The sequence below is a fragment of the Calonectris borealis genome, chromosome 22, assembly GCF_964195595.1.
Source record: "Calonectris borealis chromosome 22, bCalBor7.hap1.2, whole genome shotgun sequence".
Classification (NCBI taxonomy): domain Eukaryota; kingdom Metazoa; phylum Chordata; class Aves; order Procellariiformes; family Procellariidae; genus Calonectris; species Calonectris borealis.
The window spans coordinates 3138754-3161648 of NC_134333.1; the positions used below are offsets into that span (position 1 = coordinate 3138754).

At 42.6% G+C, this 22895-nt stretch overlaps 1 gene segment (V, D, J or C); it reads right to left on the minus strand.

Moving 5' to 3' along the window:
• Positions 1 to 4859: 4859 nt before the first annotated feature.
• Positions 4860 to 12347, minus strand: LOC142091615 (T cell receptor delta constant-like). The segment is given in 5 exon segments: positions 4860 to 5527; positions 6172 to 6288; positions 6636 to 6698; positions 7326 to 7610; positions 12161 to 12347. Coding segments are annotated over 4 exon segments (558 nt in total).
• Positions 12348 to 22895: the final 10548 nt, after the last annotated feature.

Sequence of the window (22895 nt, forward strand, 5' to 3'; positions counted from 1 at the left end):
TTTCTGTGTTACTCTAGACATCTGTGGCAGTCCGGCAGCATTAGCTGCAATGTTAAAAGGGCACAGTCACCCACAGATGCTGTGACTCATCTGTTGTGTCTTCTCTTTGCATCTGGTTTGGACTCCTGGGGACTTTCTATACTGAAATTTCTAAAAGTGCCATCCTGTCTTTTGGATGTAGGAGGCAGAGGGAGAAGAGCAGGCAACCAGCTTGCTTTAGGTAAGAATAATAAGCACATGAACATCAGAATTTTTCCTACCTTTTGCTAGAGAAAAAAAGCTGCAACTTGTTCTGCAGGTGGCAGGCAAAAGGTTTCATCAAGCAACGTAACAGGGAGGGGAAGCAAAAATCCCTTGCTGACACATGGCAGAGAAGGAGGGAAGACACCTTTGAGCAGTCATTCTGAGCAAATCATGCAGAATTTCACTAGTGAAGGACTTGCCTTGTTGATTCTCATTGCTTGAGTGATCATTTTTGGTGATATATTAATGGGATCCTTCCCAAGTACTTTTAAACGTATCCAGGAAGCCATGCACTTCGTCATTTTCACTGAAATAAATGTCTATAATTTCTAGTAGACTTCAATTATAACTTTAGGGGTTATGGGCGTGCTCTTGACTGGTATATACCAGGTGAACATCTTCTTTTATGACTTGAGTTTCTTAAGTCTGCATTAAAAGGAGAAAGGGTATGAATCAAAAACTTTAACAAACAAATAAACAAACAAAGCCGCACAACACAACAGCAATTGCACAGAAGAGGTGAGGAGCTACTCACAATGAACAACTTCAAGGCATGCAGACTCCTACTCTGACACACTCATGACCTTTACCTACAAAGATGAAAAATTCCTAGCCCCCTAAGGCAGGTACATTTTTGTGTGACTTAGCATGACCCAGACCTGCTTGATAGATCCTTAGGACCAGAGGTGAGAATGGAGAGGAATGCATCATTGCAAAGAGCCATGAGCATTAACATCAAGGAAAGAAAGACAGAAGCCCACAGACTCTGCAGCTTGGATATCCGCACTTGCATATGGAGGCAGATGTTCACATCAGCTGTTTCCAGGCTCTGACACTGGGTGGAGAGAGAATACTGTTTGGAGGCACTTAAGAACAAGCTTCTACTTTGGATGAACGGATCTCTGGAAGTTGTTCTTATTCTGAAAACATCAACAGTGTTGGGAGCAGTTTCTTAACCGTAGGCCAGACTTAAGTTTGAAGAATACTCCCTTAGACAAGAACAGTGTAGTCAGATGGACAGGAGGAAAAGGTCAAACCACAGTCATTACTAGTGATTTTAGAATCATATTCTGTGCTACAAAAATGCTCATTTATACCTTTGAATAACTACTAGCCCTGAACTGGACAGATCCTATTTTCCCATATGCACATTCATGAGGAAATGAAGTTGATGGATAACAGAGGTAACATGGTGTAATACAGTGCCCTTGGTGTAGTAGTAGCAGTACCGCTTTCTGTAATCACGTCAAGAGACCTTGAAGCCTAAATATTTTTGTATGCTTCAAAGGTACCCCACCTATTTGTCTGTCTAATAAGACATTGCTCACCTGACATTGTCTTCAAGAAATTTCAGATTGTGTTCAGGCTCTGTAAGCTTGAATTGCCACATTAACTGAGTTTCTGCTGGCTGTCTGCAACATCTCCCCTGGGCTTGCTCAGAGGGGACTTCACTCATGAGCTGTGGGCTTCAACTCCCTACAGCCTGCCTCACACCAGCAATACCGAAACTGTTTGAGGTTCAGTTCTCCTCCATCTTTCATTATGAGATATGGCAAAGAAAATTATTCAAGCCCTTGTGCTAAGTGTTGTTCCTATGACTGTCTTCTCAAGTCCCGTACTGCATTTTTGTCTTTTGTTAAGTATCTCATGACTTACTTATCTTCTTATGCTTTATTTGACTGTGTTAGTGCTCCTAACCATTCTATCTACAGCTATAGGGCAAGATAAGCTGCTTTTTTTCCTTACTGAATTGCACTGTTAACGTGCAATTTATTTCTCCTATCCAAATAATGATACTCCTAACCTGGGCTTTCTCCTTCGAAATTTCTAGGCAAATGTTCTGTATATGACAAAGATATCACAGAAATAGAGAATGATTGAGGTTGGAAGGGACCTCTGGAGGTCATCTGGTCTCCCCTGCTCAAGCAAGACTATCTAGAGCTGTTTGCTGAGGACCATGTCCGGATGGTCCAGATTTTGAATGTCTCCAGGGATAGTGACTCCACGCCTGGAGATATTCAAAGGTCATCTGAACACAATCAAATATGGACACAGTTAAATCTGTAGGAGAATATGGATAGTACTATTAAAGTGTTTTGTACTAAAGAGTTCTGTTTATCATCATCCTTAATTATTCTGGTATCATCGGATCTCTTACAGGACACTGTGTTTTTTCCTATTTAGGGATAATTCTAAGTCCCAAGGTGCTGATTTTAACAGAAGATATTTTACTGTGGAGCACAATATCTCTGCAAAAACTTTCCCTTAGCTCATATCAGCTGGGAGAGCTGCAGACTCTGCCCTCCTCTGTGGAATTAGCCACACAATCTTACTATTGGGCTGTACAAAAGCTCCCTGTTATGGATTTTCTTCCGCAAACAATTATATTCTCCTGTTTTCTTAAGCTGCGTATTTGGCATTGGCTCAAATTATAAATTTGCAACTGTAAAGTAAAAAGCCACTGCTAGTGGGAGGCAAGGAAGTCACCGTGACAGAAAATAGGACAGAGGGGCTACAGGCTCTTTCCTAACTCAAACTGAAATAATTAGGCCTAGACAGTTCCTGACAGGGGAAATGGTTCAAATAAAAAATCCAGCATAATCTTGTCTAGAAGTTTAAGAGCTGGAAAGGGATTGTGTGTCTGCACATGTATCTGTTTCTTCCAGCTGGATCTTGTGGTCTAATGGCCTTTCCCATTAACCTCCCTTCTCTAGACATCGGCTGCCTAGGTGCCAAAATTCCTCACTGGGTGCAGACACCTCTCTTCTCCCCAAGGGTGTATTTATGCAGTTTGTTCCCTCTTCTTCTCTTATCCCCAGTTAGTCTAAGCCAGCATAGGCTGCTTCTTGCCACAGGAAGCTAATCCTTTGCTTCCAGAAGAAGGCCAGACACAGCCAACAAAATAGTTTTATCCAGATAAAGTGAGAAAAATAGACTGCACCCAGTTTGGTTACAGTATGAGGATGCCTGGGCTGTCTTCCGTATCTATCCTTGGTATCATGTCTCAGAAACATTATTTTGGCCAACTGCAACACAACCCTCTTATTTCACATACTCCAACCTGAAATAAAGTCTTAGGGAAGCCACAGGTCTGGCCACCGGGCTAGTCCACTCCAATGGAGACTAATTCTGCTCACTGTGGGTGAGTGATAGACTGTGGTAAGAGATTGACGGATGGGTATTACCTCCTTCTCATGATCCACAGAGCTGAAGACTTTGAAACATCTTCTCAAAGACACAAATTTCTCTTTTTTTGACAGAGACCTAGATAACAGAGACTTGGGTGACTGACATTCTAGGGGGTTAGTGAGGGCATAGACGTTCCCACACCGACCGGTTTCCCAGTGGTGCCCAGGGAGGTCTGAAAAACCTGACCATGGAGGTATCACTCAGGTCATGAATCTCTTTGTGATGGAAATGAGGGCTCTGGTGTCCTAAGCCAATGTGGATGGGTGTTTGAAACAATAGAGACTGATGCCTTTATCTGGCTGATAAATTTCTATATGAGTCAATGCTATCCCTCAGCAGTCACGCATTTGTAGATCCCTCTTTTTGCTTCTGGAGTATTGCAGGATTTTAATTCTGCCAAAGCTCTCAGGCACAACCAAGGACTACTCAGGAAAATGTCATTCCTTGATTTGCACAGAGGCACAGAAATGGTACTCCCAGTCTCAGTCTTGCCTGAGAGATTGGGAAAAGGTGTGGAGTGCAAGATAAAAAGGTTCAGGATGTCATCAGAAAATCAGGATAAAAATACCAGTGAACAGCTCCCCCTGATTTACATTATGGTGGTAGAATGCACTAAAAAGGCATTTTACTGTTTTTGGATTTGCCATGCAAATTTCATTTATCTTCTGCATAGGGTGAGGGTCTTCCTGTAGGTGTCTGCAGAGTCTGAGGGACTAACCTGACAAAGCTTTATTAAACAGACCTTACTATGTACTCTATAGAGGCTGTCTTGAAGCCAGCAGTAACTCAGTCAGTATGTGAAAAACCTTATTTCCCTTTCAGGATGTGGTTAACTTGTTTTTCAAAGCAAGGGGGAGTTAATCTTGCATCGTGTAACTTAGTCATAGATGTTGACCACAGCATCCTGTTGTTGCTTGTGAGAGAAAGATGAGTTGGGGAACGTGTGTGTTGGGCTCTTTTTGACTAATAACCAGGTTGCTATGGAAACTATCACTCCATCAAACCACCATATGTTATTTCCTGTTGACATCTTCCTAGTATCAATGAGTGGAAAAAACCAGCATGTTTTCTTCTCTTCTGGTATGCATATTTTTCTTCCTCATGCTCATATCAAGCTGTCTTTTAACAGATTTTTCCTTAGACACATGTCTCTTTTTGCTGTGATCCAAAATATCTTTCTGGGGTCTCTTCAAATTGATCTGAAACATCAGACCTCATTCGAATCCTCTAAGTCTAGAATTCATTGCCCTGCCAAAGAGAATCTCTACTTCCCTGTACAAAGTCTAGCCAAGACAAATTCAGCCAACAGGAAATTAGGTTATTGAAGCTGTATTTCTAATCTCACTAGTCATTAGGACACTTGGATTTCAGCAATCTCCATCCCAAATTCAGAAGAAAGAGCACAGAAAAAAACACAGCATTTTGGCTTAATAAAACTTTATTTTGGCCACTACTACAGTAACCTAAAATGCAGGTGCCATACACTTTGCAGAAGAAATACAGGTTTAATAAAGAAATGCAAATAAAAATGCTTCTATGGCTGAGCATTATCTGGTTGAAGTGAATCACTTCAGATCCAACACGGGTCTTCTCATCTACACTAGAAAATTATTGTTATTAAAGCTATCTAAAAAACATTAAAGCTATAAATAGCACCTACTGTGCCTGAATTCTCTAATCAGTAATACATCAGTTCTACAGACAGTAATGCAATATGCCTGCAAAAGGTGTTTTAAAAGGGTCATATATCTATAGTGAAGTTTGAATTTTTCAGAACTATTGAAGCAGGTTGGATGCTTCTATGCAAAGGCTAGAAGAGTGGGGAGATTAATTTCTACTTAGCAGCGGGATGAGGAAAAATACACTCTCCTCAGTTCACAGAGAAAAAGAAATAGCAAAAGCAGTTACAACTCTTACTACATAAACTAGCTAGGCAGGATTCAACAGTATAAAATGTCTTAAGGGGAAGGTGCTGTGTTGTGTTCCGGATGGTTATCATCAGCAGATTTGACATTGGCTGTTCCACCCGTTGTGCTGCTGGTACACGCTCTCTCCTGCTGTTCTTCAGATTGCTTTTGCCTTGCTTCCCCACTGCCTGGAAGAGCAAAGTGTGTTTAAACTACATTTAATGCAATTGGGCCTATGTGCCACTGTTTGATAGCTGTCAGATCAAGACGGTAGACTCACAAAACTTAGGCTGAACTATCTTTTGTGGCTCTTTGGATACCTTAATTTAAAAATCCTCCCCCTCCTCTCTTTCCTCCCACTACTTCACATATTTGTGTTTTGGAAGCCTTGTTTTTGACTCCTTATTTGTCTTGATTTTTCTCCAGGCTTTGTGCTCTGCCACTTTAAATAGTCAATGAGATATCTCTTAGGCACTTCTGGTAATAGTTGAGTTGTTCTGGCAAAACAAGTTTGCTGCAAAGAAAATCTGGGGACCAGCCACCAAGAACTGAGCTTTGGATACAGAAAGGGGTTGTTTTCTCTGTGGGTTGGGGGGAAGGGTCAGAGGGGTTGGTTGTTTTTTTTTGAGTTGGTTTTTTTGGAGGGGGGGGGGGGGGTAGGGGTTTTGTTTGTTCGTTTTTTCCCCAGAAACCTACAAGAGTTGTTTTATGGAAACAGGAACAAATGAACAGGTATCATTCCTTGTGGGGTTAGAAAAGTACACAAAGACAAGCAGTCATTCCTGGCATGTGGTTCCAGTATTTCTACAGATCAAGCGATGTGCTTCCTTACCTCAGAAGAGAAACAACTTGATACTCATGAGTGTATTGAAGGCGATACTTTTTGCCAGCAGGATTCTCAAACCCAACACAGCCATAGACAGCATGTTTGCTTTCTCCACTTTGGTATCTGCTTAGTGATAGAGAAAAGATGGGAGAGATCATAGTCTAGATTTGAATATTGTGATATTGGCAGAAAGTGGAAAAAACCACAGGTAATGGTTTCAGGGAAAGAAATAGCAGCAAAGGAAAAGATGATAGAGAAACATGGCAACAACAGGGGAGGAGGATGTCTATCTAGATTGGATTTTGCTTCCTGTTTCTTGACTGTTATTAAACAGACAAGCTACCTTGAAAAAGCAGGTTGTGTTTGATGAATGTGTTGTATTCTGATTCCTCTACCCCTGAGAAAATATATTTCCATGCATTTATCCCCAACATAGTAATGTAACCTCACAATCTATTTAGGTAACTAACCTTGTGCAGAGGTGTCTGTGGTGTTGCAAACTTTCCTTGTTACTGGTTCTTCAGCCTCCTTTTCTGTAGCACGATAAAGAAAAGGCATTATAAACTATATCCAAACTTTAAAAAGCATTAAACAAAATGTTCATATGACCCTTCCCACAGGAATATGTGGGCAGTACAGTCTGAGGCTCAGATGACCGGTCACTAATTCCAACATTAATTTGAGGAGAAAATTTCTCCATGCAATTGCAGGAAACAAAAGAATTCCTGAGTTGTTTTGGTTTTACTATTTGAATGAGCTTCATGATGACAGAAACAATCTCCCAAAATATAAAAAGTGGTTTAGGAAAAAAAACCCACATCACCACTTTAGCTTTTTGTTGTTTTTAGAAAGGCTATTTCAGGCTACGCTCTAGGAGATTTGCTGCTATGTGGTGAAGTATTTAGTCATAAGTAAATGTACATTTTAAAAAAAGATTGTGTCTTCTTTTTCCCCAAAGAAAAGTAACTCCAAGTTGTTAAGCAATTAAGACCATTTATTTTAGATGCTTTTAAATATCTTTCAGCTCTACCTGCTTAAGTACCAGATGTCTTTCCCATTTCTGCTGGTTACCCAGGGCAATGCTTACTAGCAGGAGAAATAGTAAGCACTAGAAGACATTGCCTTCAGAAATAAGTTGCAGCTGTACCACAAAATTGTACCTGGCAATGTTGTGTTGGCTGTAATAGTCCTGCCGTCGAATTTGGCCGTGCAGGTCACCTCTGTGCCTTTTGTCACATTGACCACCTTAATAGTACTGTACAATCCCTCTGATGTCAAAATGGATGTACTCTGTTCATATACGACCTTATCAGAGGACATTGCCAAGCTGATGTTCTTTGGATAGAAGTTCCTTGCCAAACAAACTGCTTTTCCAATACTGCCATCTTCTTCCAGTTTCTTTGATTTCATCACAATGACTTCTGGGTCAGAACTGTTTTGATTGTCTGTAAAAAAAAGCATTGTTTGGGCATGGTTTGATTTTATTGCAAGCTTGCTTGAGTGCTGAAATCACCTGAAGTTCATATATACTCCAGCTGTGACTAAGTCCTAGCATTATCAATGACTAACAGCCTTTTTTGTCATTATTTCTTGCTGCTGCTTCCAAAAGATCAGATCAAACACAGAAAGGGTGTATGAGAGTAGGTTTTTTATAGGAGCTTTAATTCCACAGGATTCTAAGCTTCCTTTTGCCAAAGCTCATGCCTATATGTAAATTTTTTTATTTTATAAGTAAGGAACCTGCAAATGAGAAGAGAACTTTTATGCATGCCACTCCAAGAGTCAAATTATTCTGCTTTCTCAACAATTTAATTCCTAAAAATAACACTTCTATCAAGGACTATCTTGCATATTCATGAGACATGAGGGAGTAACTGTTTTTCCTTTAATCTCCCTCCCCTCCCCCAAATCTTCTTCTGATGTGGCTAAAAGGTCTAACCATAGCAAAACTGGTAGGGCAAAGAGACGTCAGTTTGTTGCTTCGCTGTTGTGCAAGGTTACTCCAATGAATGACATTACTTGCAGAGATGAGGTACTGCTGCTGGAGTTCGGGACAAGGTTGATCTTTTCAATAACAAATGCTCAGATGCAAAAAGGATTTTTGTCTCTAAGATGGGAAAGTAGGAGAGAAGCAATCAGAAGTCTGTGAATTGCATATCTCCACTTCTCCAGGAGTTTCTGATAAGGTCAAGAATTTTCAGTTGTGGGGGAGGTATTCCCCACTAGACATTGCACATGGTGTTAGACATTCCAACCCAGTCTAGAGACAATGAAAAGAGAATAGGATTGGTACTCAGTTGAACAAAATTTCTTGTGCCTGTTCCAAAAAGTGTGACCTTTCTCATTCATGTGCTGTGTCATATTGTTAGTCCCACAGCTCCAGGGGCAGTTAGAAGTATAATGCAGAATTTGTATAATAAACTGATTTGAAGGCAAGAACACCCCGAGGCCTATGAACTTGATGTCCATGGACAAATCTTCTTACAATCTTCCTTAGATTACTGTAATAACCTTCAGTAGTAGTTCTTTAGGGTCAAGATACCAACAAACATCAAGGCATGAAAAATGTGCCCTAGAACGGGAGTTTTGAAAGAATCTAAAAGATGCTGACAAGTTTTCACAGGATTTGGTATCTTTGCTCTCTCATGCATCTTTCAGAAGAGTTACTCTGAAACTTTCAGACATATTTTTTCTGTTTTGAAATAATTTTAGAGTTGAATTCCCAATTCCAAGCAACATACATGAATGACAAAGGCTTGACAACTGCAAAAACCTGAATTTCAACTATATAGCAGCAGCCTTCTCTGAGAATTTTTTATAAGACATACAAGTAATGAAGTAAGATTGCTTAAACTTGAAGGGGATGTCTTTTCAAGAAACAGTTGGTCTCAAAATAATTTAGTAGCCAACAAATCGTTATGATATAATAATTTTTTAATAAAATATATTTGCCTTCAGGTCATAGCTGGAGAAACTAGCATGTTTCCACATACCAATGTCAGAACAAGATTAGCAACATGAATTATACTAAAAACATGAAACTGAAGGGAATCATCTACTATGCTTCCGTGCCAAAAGGGGCTCAGCTTAGGAAAGGCTATGAGACATATCAAAAAAGATTTACATGTCCAATGTGACAGGAGCATCCTGATGGGCCTCTTTGCTAAAGAGAGGTACATTAGGCCTTGAATTTTGCATGGCATCTGCCTTGCAGTCTGGTCAAGAGATCACTCGCGTCTCACATTTTGTTCATTACAGGGAATTTTTTCAAGTTCTGTTCAAGGGGCTCTGGTTTTACTATTTCCCCCACCACCCACACCCCAAAACTGAGGAACTGAGGTGAAAGCCAAGCAGTACTCTACCATAATTTCATGGGTTGGCTCTACTAATAAAACAGGCACAACTCCATGCTTGTCAACACCTACAGCAAACAGATACCAAACATTCATTGACTTCACTTGACCTACTCAGTTTAACTCAAACTCTGAACAATTTAGTAAGATTAAACTAGTATAGAAATGTTGCATAAGATTCCACTTAATGCTTTTGTAGATTATCCTTCTGTCCCCACAGTGCTGTCTTTCTAACTGACAGAATAGAAATTCTTAGGAACTTAAATGTCAACCTCCACAGGAACTTTAGTTCCCTTCAGATTGTCCAAGCATGGCTTTGAAATCTAACAATTACTATGAAAAGCTTATTAGGATGCCTCAGTAAGTGGATAGCTGTTAGGTCCCAAAGAAATTCAGCATGATAGCAGTCAGGACTTGCCCTTGTGGAGCCCAAATTCTTCGGCAACTCCCAAGAAGTGTAATCAGCCTGTTTTTTATACTTAAATTGTCTAATTGCATATCAAAAGGTTATGCATAGAAAGCCTAAAGTCTAATTAGTGACTTTAAAGGATGGGGAAGTGGCTGGCTGAATTTTAGCAGGAAGAAAAGGAAAAAAAGTGAAAATCCAAACAATAACAACTCAGAAAAGGTTAATGCATAAAGAATACCTACTTGGCTCCACGGTCAGTTGAGTCCCCTTCCCAAAGATAAGAGGAGCAGTTAAAACACACAGTTAAAACGCGTAAATCAAAAAAGGCTCATTTTGCTATTCCTCCTACATACATTTCCTTTCCAGGTGCTGTAACATGGTTTTGCCAGAGGCTGTTAGTCCTGTGCATTCTTTGTTATCTGAGAAGATCTTTAGAGGTTTTTCATGTTTTTTGATCTCCAGTATTTGCAAACAGCCAGTATACTAGCAAGTTGCTTCTCTGGCATAACTCACTGGGTAAAATCCTCAGCAAGAACAAAGGTACACTGTGCAATTGTAGTTAATAAAGCAGAATTATTTCTTGAAACTGAAGTTTCATGTAATTTTGCATCAGGATGTCAGAGAGGATAGATAGGCAGGAAAAACAGAGAAAGAATGATTTAAAGCGTTTCAGGGTAGAGGAGAAGACAAAGCTAATACCTTTCTTTTGTCAAATGAATTGTTCTCTAACTCAAATTGTGAGAAATTCAGTGAAGGTGGTTTAGAAATTTGAGTAATCTACTGTAAAAGTTTGCTTAAACCAAGAATATCTTGTTGCAGCCCATGAGCCACATGCTACCTTCAGCTGATTAGAAACAAACCTTTTCTTGTCAGCAGAAGAACCAACACGCTAAACTTTTTAAAAAAAACCAGAAGGCCCTTTAAGTGAGAAACAAGAGTATCATATCAGCATTTCTGTAAATGTCTGAAATGGCAATACCTTTGCTCAACCTTCCACCTGCCAGCTCTTAGACTGTGTTTTGATGGTTGTTTTTTCTTGCCAAATTCTAGTATTCTCTATTGGATATTTTAACTCTTTTTTTTTTTTTTTGACAAATACCATCTTCAAATCGATGTTGACTGATGTTAAAATAATGGAATCTGGCAGTTTCTTCTGGTCCTACATTTACAACTGAGGATTTGCTGGTTGGAAAGAACAGATCTTTCTTCAGAATGATAACTTTGTATTCCTTTGTCCCTTTGGAATTGGGGGTGGACTTAAATTGTTCCAAAATAGACATTTATTCCCATGCAAGATATCCTACAGACCTGGACAGATATTAGGCAGCACCTTAGGGACCCCCATGCCCTTCTGGAATAAGAGCAGCATGTTTTAGGTATGTAAAATGACATGGGACATTTTTGCAGCACTTTAAAGACATGCAGATCTCTGAAAGCATCGTAACAAGTCTTAAGGTATGCACCTGGATGTTTAGGATAACAAAGATCAACCTAACAAATTCCCCCGCTGCCCCAACATTCACACTCCCACAGAAAAGCTTGGGGTGACATCCACCTTTTTTGTACATCATGAAATTCCAAATAAAGGTAAGAAGAAGTAAGGCTTGTTATAATCCCTACTCACCACATCTGCATTTTCAAACTTGGTAGCCCATTTTAATTCATTCTAAGTGGTCTTGGATATGATGTAGCTGTGAATATTTAAGCCCAAATTTAACCTCCTTCCTCCTCTGGCTCCATGCCAGTGGAATTACTTACCTGATGACACTATGAGTGTGGTGCCAGTGTCAAAAACTAACTTCTCATACCAGAGAGCTAAAGATCTGTCTCAAAACTTCTCTCCACTGTCAGATCTTCACTGAGCTGTGCATTCCTGCTCAAAATGAGGCAGTGAAAATCCACTGGAGGATAGAACACTTCACAGTAAATTTGGGCCAGAGTGCTATCCAGACTGGGAATAAATTATAAGATATTAAACTTAAGTAGTAGTGCATACCGGGTGTTTGGGGATCATGGAGTAACACTGATACACAGAGGTAGCCCAGTTGTTACTCTAAAGCCTTCCTAAGCAGATACAACCTGAGGATTCAGATTGAAACTCTGGCTGGAGAGAGTGCATTCTAGGGATTATTTCAGCAGAAAATTCTTACAGTGAACCCAAACCATTAGATTCCTTTGTCGTCTCCACCCTTAATTTCAACATAATTTTTAGAAATAAAATAATGATACTTACTTGGTTCAACCGTAAGAGTGGTCCCTCTTCCAAATACAAGCTTGTCTGTCCTCACACTGCTAATACTTAGTCCAATAAATAACTCTTTCCTCATGGTATTCAAAAGTGTTGTAAAAACAGGATATGAAAAGCCAGATATTCGTCCTAATTCTCCATGTATGCAATCCCATGAGGGTATCCAGAGCCACATTTTCTTCCAAAACTGGAAAGGGACAAACAATAATTGAATAGATCAATGATTTCAAATAGCTTGATTGAGTACAGAATTTCCAAGTTCTCCCTTTCTTCCATCTTTTAGAAACCCTGTGAGTTCTGTATTTCCAGGATAAATAGAAATATGGAAAGAATGCTGTATTCGTCTCCTTGATCATTTCAGTCACCCATCTCCTTTCTTCCCCAAAATATATTGCATTTTTTCCATCTTTGAGTTTTTGTACAGGACCCTGTGTTGTTTATATCATTGTGGTACTCCAGCCCCCAAACACAGTGATATATTCCATTACAAAAACTCTCTTCCTTTCCACTACACAGAATTTTGGATTATACAGGCAGTCACATGACTTCTCGAGTGGTTTCTGTCCCACCATACCACATGAAGAAACATGACATGGCTTTCAAAGAATGGTCTAAAATAAGACAAAAAAGGTTGAATTATAAGTCAAAACTTCGGGAATACATGACACGTCTGAAAAGTCTCATAGAGTTAAGCTGGATAGAAAGCAGGAAAAAGAATAATCAATACTTTTAGCGCCATTTCAAAGCATTTATGAAAATCGCTCTGTGCTGCGGGAAACTGTCTACTTTTTCACCTTGAATTTGGTTTCAGTGCTCAGAGGCATGAGGAATGTGTCTGATCTGGGCTCTTAGAGTTGGTGTCTGGGGGTCATTTGGTGCCTTAGGAAGTCTTTATACTTTTTTAGGTACGATGAGAAAGTAGGCAAAATTATTGTTCTTTGTTAGGTAGAGGCACTGTACCCATGGAAGTAGCTATTAAAGAGTAAAGGAGTTGTTGCAGATTGATCAAGTCCTTCATGATGATCAATTTCTGTATCATTAGCACTATCTGGACCTTGATGGCAAGAGATGGACTCAATCTCTGAGATCCTGCAGCTTCAAGAACCCACTCCTCTCTTTTCTAACAAAGGAGAGGCAGGTTGAGTCTGTGCCCATCAAGATGGAAAATTGTACTGGGTTTGCATGGCAAGGTTTTGGTAGCGGGGGGGCTACAGGGGTGGCTTCTGTGAGAAGCTGCTAGAAGCTTCCCCTATGTCCGATAGAGCCAATGCCAGCTGGCTCCAAGACGCACCAACCACTGGCCAAGACCCAGACAATCGGTGACGGTGGTAGCGCCTCTGCGATAACATATTTAAGAAGGGGGAAAAAACTGCACAACTGCAGCTGGAGAAGAGAGGAGTGAGAATATGTGAGAGAAGAAAACTATGGAGACACCAAGGTCAGAGAAGAAGGCAGGGGAGGAGGTCTCCAGGTGCCAGAGCAGAGATTCCCCTGCGGTGGAGGGACCTGTGGTGAAGACCATGGTGAAGTAGGCTGTCCCCCTGCAGCCCATGGAGGTTAATGGTGGAGCAGATATCCACCTGCAGCCTGTGAAAGACCCCACAAGGGAGCAGGTGGATGCACCTGAAGGAGGCTGTGACCCCGTGGGAAGCCCGCACTGGAGCAGGCTGCTGGCAGGACCTGTGGACCCGTTCAGAGAGGAGCCCACATTGGAGCGGTTTTGCTGGCCGGACTTGTGACATCATGGAGGACCCAGGCTGAGGCTGTCTGTTCCTGAAGGACTGCACCCCGTGGAAGGCACCCACGCTCAAGCAGTTCATGAAGAACTGCAGCCCATGGGAAGGACTTACATTGGAAGAGTTCATGGAGGACTGTCTCCCATAGGAGGGACCCCACTCTGGAGCAGGGGAAGCGTGTGAGGAGTCCTCCCCCTGGGGACGAAGGAGCGGCAGACACAACATGTGATGAACTGACTGCAACCCCCATTTCCCTCCCCCTGTGCCGCTGGTGGGAAGGAGGTAGAAAAAATTGGGAGTAAAGTTGAGCCCGGGAAGAAGGGAGGGATGGGAGGAAGGTGTTTTTAAGATTTAGGTTTTATTTGTCATTATCCCACGCTGATTTGATTGGTAATAATTTAAACTACTTTCCCCTAAGTTGAATCTGTTTTGCTCATGATGGTAATTGGGGAGTGATCTCTCCCTGCCTTTATCTCGATCCACGAGCTTTTCATTATATTTTCTCTCCCCTGTCCAGTTGAGGAGGGGGAGTGATAGAGTGGCTTCGCTGGGTACCTGGTGTCCAGGCAGGGTCAACCCACCACCGAAACGGAGATTCCCATGATGACAAAGGCTGGGAGCTTGTGACTTCTGACACCAAGAGGAAGGCTCTTGCTTCACCTGAGGATTTGCAACTACAGAATAGATTCAGTGCTCTCATAGCAAATCAGGGGCTGGGAGCTCTGTCAAATGCCCATTGAGACACACAGGAACACCAGAAAAAGTGGTGAGTGTTAGTAATGGAAGGCTCCCTGCTGCAGGGAATAGAAGACCCCTCTGACAGCTGGACCTGTCATCTAGGGACGTTTACTCCTTGCCAAGGACTTGGACTGGGGACATTGTTAAAAGACTTGCAAATCTTATTACACCTACAGACTACTACCCCTGCTTGCTCTTCCATGTGGGTATGAATTATACTGCCAGGGGACTCCTGGAAAGTAGCACGCAGGCTCTGGGAGTCATGGTCAAGGGTATGTGGGCCCAGGTGGGTTTCTCTTTGATCCTGCTGGTGAGGGGGAAGGCGGTGAGAAGGATGAGTGGATAGATCCTGCTGGTCATAGTTGGTTGCACAGCTGGCATTGGCAAAAGGGACTTGGTTTCTATGATCACGGGATCCTTTTTGAGGATTAAGGACTGTTTGGAAGAGATGGGATCCACCTGACTAAATGGGACAAAAACATCTTTGCCAACAGACTGGCCAACCTGATAAGAAGAGCTTTAAACTAGGAACAACAGGGGAGGAAGAGAATGATCAATAATCAAGTGAGAAAGTGGTGGGAAGGGTTGGTACAAAATGTATGAGGAGTGATATAAACAGGGCAGACTTCATAATAAAAAAAAAAAGGGCTGAAAGGGGTGCACTTCAAGTGTGTGTACATAAATAAGGAAGTATCTATGGGAAAAAAAGAAAGCCCTCGTATAGTTTCTGGGAAATCAGCATGACTGGGTGCCTCTTTAAAGTGCTTGTGAACAAATGCATGGAATATGGGGAAAAAACAAGATAAATTAGAGCTCTGCTAGTAGTTGCATGGCTACAATCTCATTGACAACACAGAGATGTAGTGGGATAGCTCACACGACTCAAGAACTGAAATGCATGGTGAAGTGCACGTTAGTGCACATTGCCTGGGCTCTTCTCCAGCATGGCCCAGTTTTTCCTCTGTGGCCTGGTTGCAGAGCTATGGGATCATGGATGTGCAGTGCGATAGCTTAAAGGAGTACTCTAGTAGATGGAGCCAGGCTGTTTAGGAAAGACAGGCTGGGACGGTGAGGAAGGGCAATTGTCCTTTCCATCAGAGAGCAGCTGGAATGCATGGAGCTCTGCTTTGGGATGTACAATGAGCCAGCTGATAGCGTATGGGTCAGGATTAGAGGGCAGATCAGCATGGATGACATTGTGGTGGGTGGCTACTAGAGATGACCTGATCAGGAAGAAGAAGTAGAAAAGGCCTTCTTCAGACAACTGGAAGAAGCTTCACGTTCACTGGCTCTGGTGCTCATGGGACCAGGCATGAACCATGCCAAATGTCTGCTGGCGGGACAGCACAGCAGGGCACAAGCAATCAGGCAGTTCCTGGAGTACTGATGAAAACTTGCTGACACAAGTGATTGAGGATCTGGACCTCCTACTTGCAAATGAGGAAGCATTGGTGTGGATGTGAAGGTGAGGGGCAGCCTTGGCTGCAGCGATGATGCAGTGTTTGAGCCCAAGATCCAGAGAACAGGGAGCAATGCAAAAAGCAGGACCGCAGCCTTGGACTTCAGGAGAGCAGAATTTGGGCTCTTCAGGGATCTGCTTGGAAGAATCCCATGGGCTATGGTCCTGGACAGAGGAGAGGTCTAGGAGAGCTGCTTGATTTTCAGAGATCAGCTCCTTCAAGCTCAAGAATCCTGACAAAGCAGTAAGTCAAGCAAAAGTGGCAGAAGGCCAAAATGATGAACAAGGGGCTCCTAAATAAACTCATAAATAAAAAGGAAATGTGCAAGAGGTGGAAGCAGAGGAAGATAATCTGGGACGGTTAGAGAGACGCAGTCCAATCATGAAGGGACTGGGTTAGGAAAGCAAAAGTTCATCTGGAGTTGAATCTGGTGTGAGATCTGAAGGGCAACAAAAAGGTTTCTAGAGGTACATCATCAGCCAAAGAAGGACAAGGGAAAATATGGGGCCACTACTGACTGGGTTAGGGGATCTGGAGACAAAAGACACCGAAAAAGCTGAGGCACTTGGTGCCTTCTTTGACACAGTCTTTACAGGTAAGTCCAACCTTCAGGACTCCCAGGTAAATACAAAGGAACCATACGTGATTCAAAGTCCTTGTTCTGATGTCTAGTAGCTGGGAGATTACTAGTGGGAAGTATGCTTTCTAGTCTCCTGCTTTCGTTTTTCATGCATCTCCTTCTGACCACTGTTGGATATGAAGTTAAAAGGACCTTTGTTCTTACCAAAAAAGTGAGAACAAATCTTACCTCCTCTGTGCTCTGAGACAAAGAGAAGAACATAATGCTAAGCTTAAATAGAAACATCTAAAATACAGTCAGTTAATCCCCACTTGCTCAACTTGAGCCGACAGTCAGATGTCTAAAATGACATTGCTTGAAAGATCCAAGATCTGATATTGAATGTTGGGAAAACTGGCCTTGCATGGAGAGGTCTTCCTGCTGTCTAGTCATTCTGGGAATCAAATTTGTGTGTGTGCATACACTTGTCTGAGAAAAAACAGACTATGCAGGCACTGTTTCCACCTTCAAGAGAAGTCAGTGAGCGAGACAATTTGTGTATAGTGGTTCAGTCCTTTTCAGTCACTGTGGTACGTAACTCCACACAGTGGTATTCAGTTCTACAAAAACATTTGCTTTTTTCAGTGCCAGGTGACGTCTCCTCTTTCATGTCCTTTGAAGACCTGGCTTTTATTTTCCTCTTCCTCTATACTGTTCTACTCCTGAACAATCAAATACTGTTCCAGAGAGATTGCTATACAGTAAAAATAACACTAACACCATTGCTTTTTTTGGCAGATAGGGTCATATTAATCTCTCACTACAATATTGTCCATACTTGTCATAAAAGAATATTCTTCCTTTTGAGTTGTTAGAGCTGTTCTCACTTAAAGGACCTGATTACTGGTTTGTTTTTAACAAACATCAAGAGAGCTAGGGTGAAGCTGCCCCAGTCTTATTAATTTTCAATTTGGTTTCATTCTACATTTCCTAACTCTTTCTGGACCTTCACGTATTTATGTTCTCAAAGTCTATTTTCACACCAAATAAAAAATGAGTCCACGTTATGAATTGTTCAAAAGTTATTTTGGTTTAGGTGACGGTGGTTTAATGGACGCTGTTTGTCTTGATGTGCTAAAGTTGCCTATTTACTCAGGTATTTGATTTTTAATATTTCTTGTTTGAGTGCCATTTTTATAAGGGTCTTTGGAGTTTTTTCCTAACTATATGCACTATTTTTTTTCTCGATCTTTTTGACCTTCTGAACTAAATTATTTGACCGGTGAGTTGGCTATACTTTGGACTTTTTATTTATTTATATGTGCTTTTAGCTGAGTTTCAAGGTGGGGAACGTCTAGTTATGGTTCACTAAAGTTGGCTTTTAATTTGATTTTTATCTTACTTTAATGATTTTGATTAACGGTTACCTGGACTTGTGAAGCAGTTTCTGAATCCTTAAATCCATTTCTAAGACACAAAAGGAAATAGCATTATTTCCTCGTGTTCACAAAACTGCCTGGTTCCATGCTGTATTACTCAATATGTTTATTTGCATTATTGTTGTTACCAAGTACAAAGGTGTATTTCTCATTTTTAATCACTGTTTTTAATAGCAGTGCTGCTATATTTTCTGCTGTTAACATTGGCATGCTCATCTGCTGTTCCCTTTATTGTGTCAAATTGTTTTCTCCTCCTTATTGCCTCACTCCTCCAGGAAAGTTGTGAAGTTGGCTGATGTGATACTTTCAGTCTCTTGAACTGTTGGCAGGACAAAGAGAACAAGCTTTAAATACCTCCTGCCACAGGCCTGGGTACGTACAGATGCCTCTCCCACACCTTTCACTTGCTGCCAAATCTTCCCAGAGCAGTGAGACTGCACCCTGCTTGTCACCGAGAGCTCAGATGCAGTTAAACAGCCTTTTTCCATTTGCGTGGCCACAGAAACACACCTGTCTTCACAGCCTTCTGCAAGCCACATGCTTGGATTTGTGCCGTTTAAAAGCTGAGGTTTGCCTTTGTTTTTTCTTCCTCTGTCCTGGTGCATCCCCTCTAAAAAAATTGCAGGAGGCGCTCCAGTACTGCCAGTGAGATGTTAGAGAGCATGTTTAGACCACTAGGTGATACTGAAGACCTCTCCTTGAGTTCTGTGAGAAAGGGAGGAGGAAAATGAGAAGAGGGGGAGTCCCCCTTACCTCCAGAAAAGTGTCGTAGGCAGATGAAGATACATTTTAGAGGGGAACTAGCAGGTGGCTTGTGCATGCATGGTTTTTTTAATTCCTTCAGCCCTTGCTGAAAGGTCTACACTGCTTCTTTCCAGAAGAAACCATCCTGGCCCTTCCGCATAATTCTTCTTGGACTCCAGAAAATCTCCATTTGTACTTTAAAACAATTTCCTTTTTTTGGGAACAGCTCACTCTGAGCCTAGCTCCCAGCATGTCCACCTGATCTCATCACACATTTATAAGAGGCTGTGTCCATGGCTTTCATTAGCAAGGAGAGCTGGTTCTGGGATACATCTGTCAAGGTGACTATTCTCTTAAAGGATGCGGTGGGCATTATGTTCTTCTGTGGACAGAACCATCCCATTCAACCCTTCTACCAAGACAGAAATGTTACTGGTCATGGATTCCCTGGACACACTATAGGTGATCTTAGGAAACTAGATATTTAACACCAAACAGTAAGTCACAACCTTCACTATGGAGAGGACAGATAAAAGTAGTAATTTAAAAAGAGATGTATACCTGCTTGGGAGGTCCCTGAGCTGCTGAAACCTACAAGAAAGGAGGGTAGTAATAGAAGAAATAAAGTAGCGTTTGCTTTGTATTTATAGCCTTTGCAAGACATCTGACATTGGCCTGACAGGCAGTCTACTATGTTAAATGGCTCTTAGATTAATCCACTGCAGCGATTCTTCATAGAGCCAAACGTGGTAATCAGGGCAAAGGTTGGGGATAACTGACCTCCCATGTATCTCTAGCTCTTGTATAGGACATCCAGGGCAATGCATGCATGCACACAAGTATATGGATGCATTTGCATATGGAGACATATACACAAATGCACTTCCTTGAAAATCTACACTTCCAAATACAGAAATGAATGCTCAGTCCTCAGAATAAGAACATGTGTGTTTATTTACATGGAGCCAAAGCTAGGAGTGAAGAGAAGAAATTTTTCGTCATATCCTGGGAAAAATAATTTTGGCAGTGCAGTTCCTGGTGCAGTGTCACTCTCTTCTCAGACACAATTGATTGACTATTGTTATGTGCTGCTGCAACATTGCTCTGAGACTCCCTGAACAATATGAGGTATACAAATGCAATTAGTTCAATGCTTGTGTGTTTCTTCCAAAAAAAAAAACCTCTTTCCCTGTCGCTTTCTGCCTGTGAGAGAGACTGAGAAGAAAGGAAGAAAGTAACAGCATGTTCATGGTTTTGTGTGTGCTTGAGGGAGACTCTGCTGCTGCTGCTGCAGCACCTCTGTGCCTGTTTCTGGGGAAAGCCAGCCCAGACGATTCCTGAGAAGCCTTCTTGCAGCCAGCCACAAGAAGACCTGGCTGGATTTAAACCCCCTCCTTCCCGTTCTGCCCTGGCCCTGCCTGTGTTTCAAGCACTGTGCCCTTTTCCAGCTCTCTGGTGCTGCAGAAATAGGTGGCTGTGCCTGCAGCTGACGGCGAGAGCACTTCCAGGGACAGCTGGGTCCTGGAGGGGTCCGCAGAGCTGGTGACTCGGGTCTGGAAGGCTGAAGCAATGTGCTGGAGTCCCGTGAAAGGATACTGCTACACTATATGCTGCAGCTCTCTGCCAGGAGTCTGACGGATCCAGTCCCAAGCGTAGCTGCTGTCGCTGATGGGTACACCAGAGATGTGGCAGGTAAGCGTGAGAGACTCTGAGACCTTCCCTGCCGTGGGGTCAGGGGTCTCTGCACTTGAGAAAGGGCACCGGCAAGCTTGGGAGCCAAGGATGAACAGGCAGGAACAGCTCAAGCAATCACTTCATCTACTCTACCACTTTTCCAGGCTTCTGCTTGTGATCTCCAGGATCCAGCAGCTGCAAACGCACATGCTCAAAGGCTCTTGCTCCTGTTATAGCCTCAGATCTGGGAGAGACGCACACAAAAAGAAACAAACAACTCAGAACTTGACCATGGGAGAAAGGAAGGCAGACTGGCTGGAAAGTAGCTTTGCTTTCCAATGCAGCATCCTACACCTCAGGAGGAATAATTCTACGTACCAATATAGGCTGGAGGACTGCTGGCTGGGAACCAACAGTTCAGGAAACAGCCTGGGAGTTCTGGTGGACACCAAGTTAGTCAGCATGTGCCCTTGTGGAATAGAAGACTAATGGTTTCCTGGTTTTCCTCCATTAGAAGGAGTGTTGTCAGCCTGCGTAAGGAACTGAAACATTTGTCAGTGAGTCCTGGCATTTGTCTCAAGGATTGCTTATCTACAAAGAGCCGCTGCAAAGTGGGAGAAACTGAACTATAAAACATTTGTCTGCTTACCTAAGAACTATAAAACATCTGTCTCAAAGATAAGAGCAGCTGCAAGGCCACTGAAGCCTCCGGTTTGCAGGGGATGGACTCTGAGCAAGACTCCGTGTTGTCTAGGAATGTGGCAACGTACCGTTGCCATGGAAACTGCAGCCTTCAAACAGGAATAAAGGGGACTGACAAGACGATCCCCAGGGCGACCGACCACTGCCGACCCCAGAGAGATCGCCCACTGCGGACCCCGGAGCAACCACTCACTACCGAAGCACTAAAAGACTTGGACTCTGAGGCGTCGTGGATCCATGGTGGTGACTATTCTTGCAACTCTATCCCGAATGCTTGCTTGATTTCTATCTTTATTCTAATCTATCCTATCGCTACTAACTTTTACTTTTGATAATAGAAGTTCTTTAGGACATACGGCATTTGACCTCGTTTGTGTCTTAATCTTGCTCTTGGGATGCATCGAAACCTCCCCCGATATTGGATCGGGACAGCTGGTCAAAGGGATAATCCTTGCTCTCTACTCAGCACTGGTGAGGCCACAACTGGAGTACTGCCTGTAGTTCTAGGCTCCCCACTACAAAAGAGACATGGACATATTAGGGAGAATCCGGCAAAGGGCCATGAAGATGATGAAAGGGACTGGAGCATCTCTCATATGAAAGAAGGCTGAGAGAGCTGGGACTGTTTACCCTCAAGAAGAGAAGGCTCAGGGAGGATCTCAACAACGTGTAGAAATATCTGATGGGATGGTGCAAAGACAATGGGACCAGGCTCTTTTCAGTGGTGCCTAGTGACAGGAAAAGAGGCAATAGGCACAAACTGAAACACAGGAGGATCTGTCTGAAAATCAGGAAACACTTTTTCACTCTAAGGGTGACCAAGCACTGGCATGGATTGCCCAGAGGGGTTGTGGAGTCTCCCTCCTTGAGATATTCAAAAACCATCTGGACATGGACCTGGGCCACCAGCTCTAGGTGGCCCTGCTTGAGCAGGCAGGTTGGACGTTCCCGACGAGTTCCATAAACAGCTTTTTACAGGAGTGTTGAGGAAAACTCACTTTCTTCTTTTGGGTTCAAGTTTCAATGCTGGAACTCAAGAGAGAAATATGCAAGTGATACAAAAGTCATATGGGGGGGTAAAAAAGAAGCACACAAAGGACTCAGGAAAGCCATTCAGCATGGTTGATTGCTGTATTTATGGGGTCTGCTGTATTTATGGTGTGTGGTCCTCTGTCAGATCTTATGGCATATTCTTCTTCTGTAAAGTTCAGACACAGGTACAGTCTTATGCGACAAGGTTGCACAACTGCTTACAGTAACACAGAGCCTGGCTTTGGAAGGATGGGGAATTCATCTCCATTTGACCAATTGACTTCCTGGAGCCTGAGAAGCCTACTGCTGGCCACAGCTTGTTGCTGGAGGCAGGGTTCCTGGAGACAGTGGAGGGGAGAGGAGGGAATTCAATTAGGAAATGGTTGGTAGAGGCTCCCCCTTTCCCATTCACAGCCACCCAAGGCCACTGCAGGAGGATTGCAGGGGGTACATGGCAGTATGCTGGCAGCACATGAGGTCAGGAGGAAAGACTAGAGGTCCTCTAAAGTCAGAAAGCCAAGGACGCAAGAGTACTCCCAAAGCACTTCCAGCCCCCAAAGCTGTCTCTTATGAGCTCTGGCTGGCCATCAGGCCTGATGCTGTCCTTTCAGGCTCTCCAGAAAGGGTGTTAGAAAG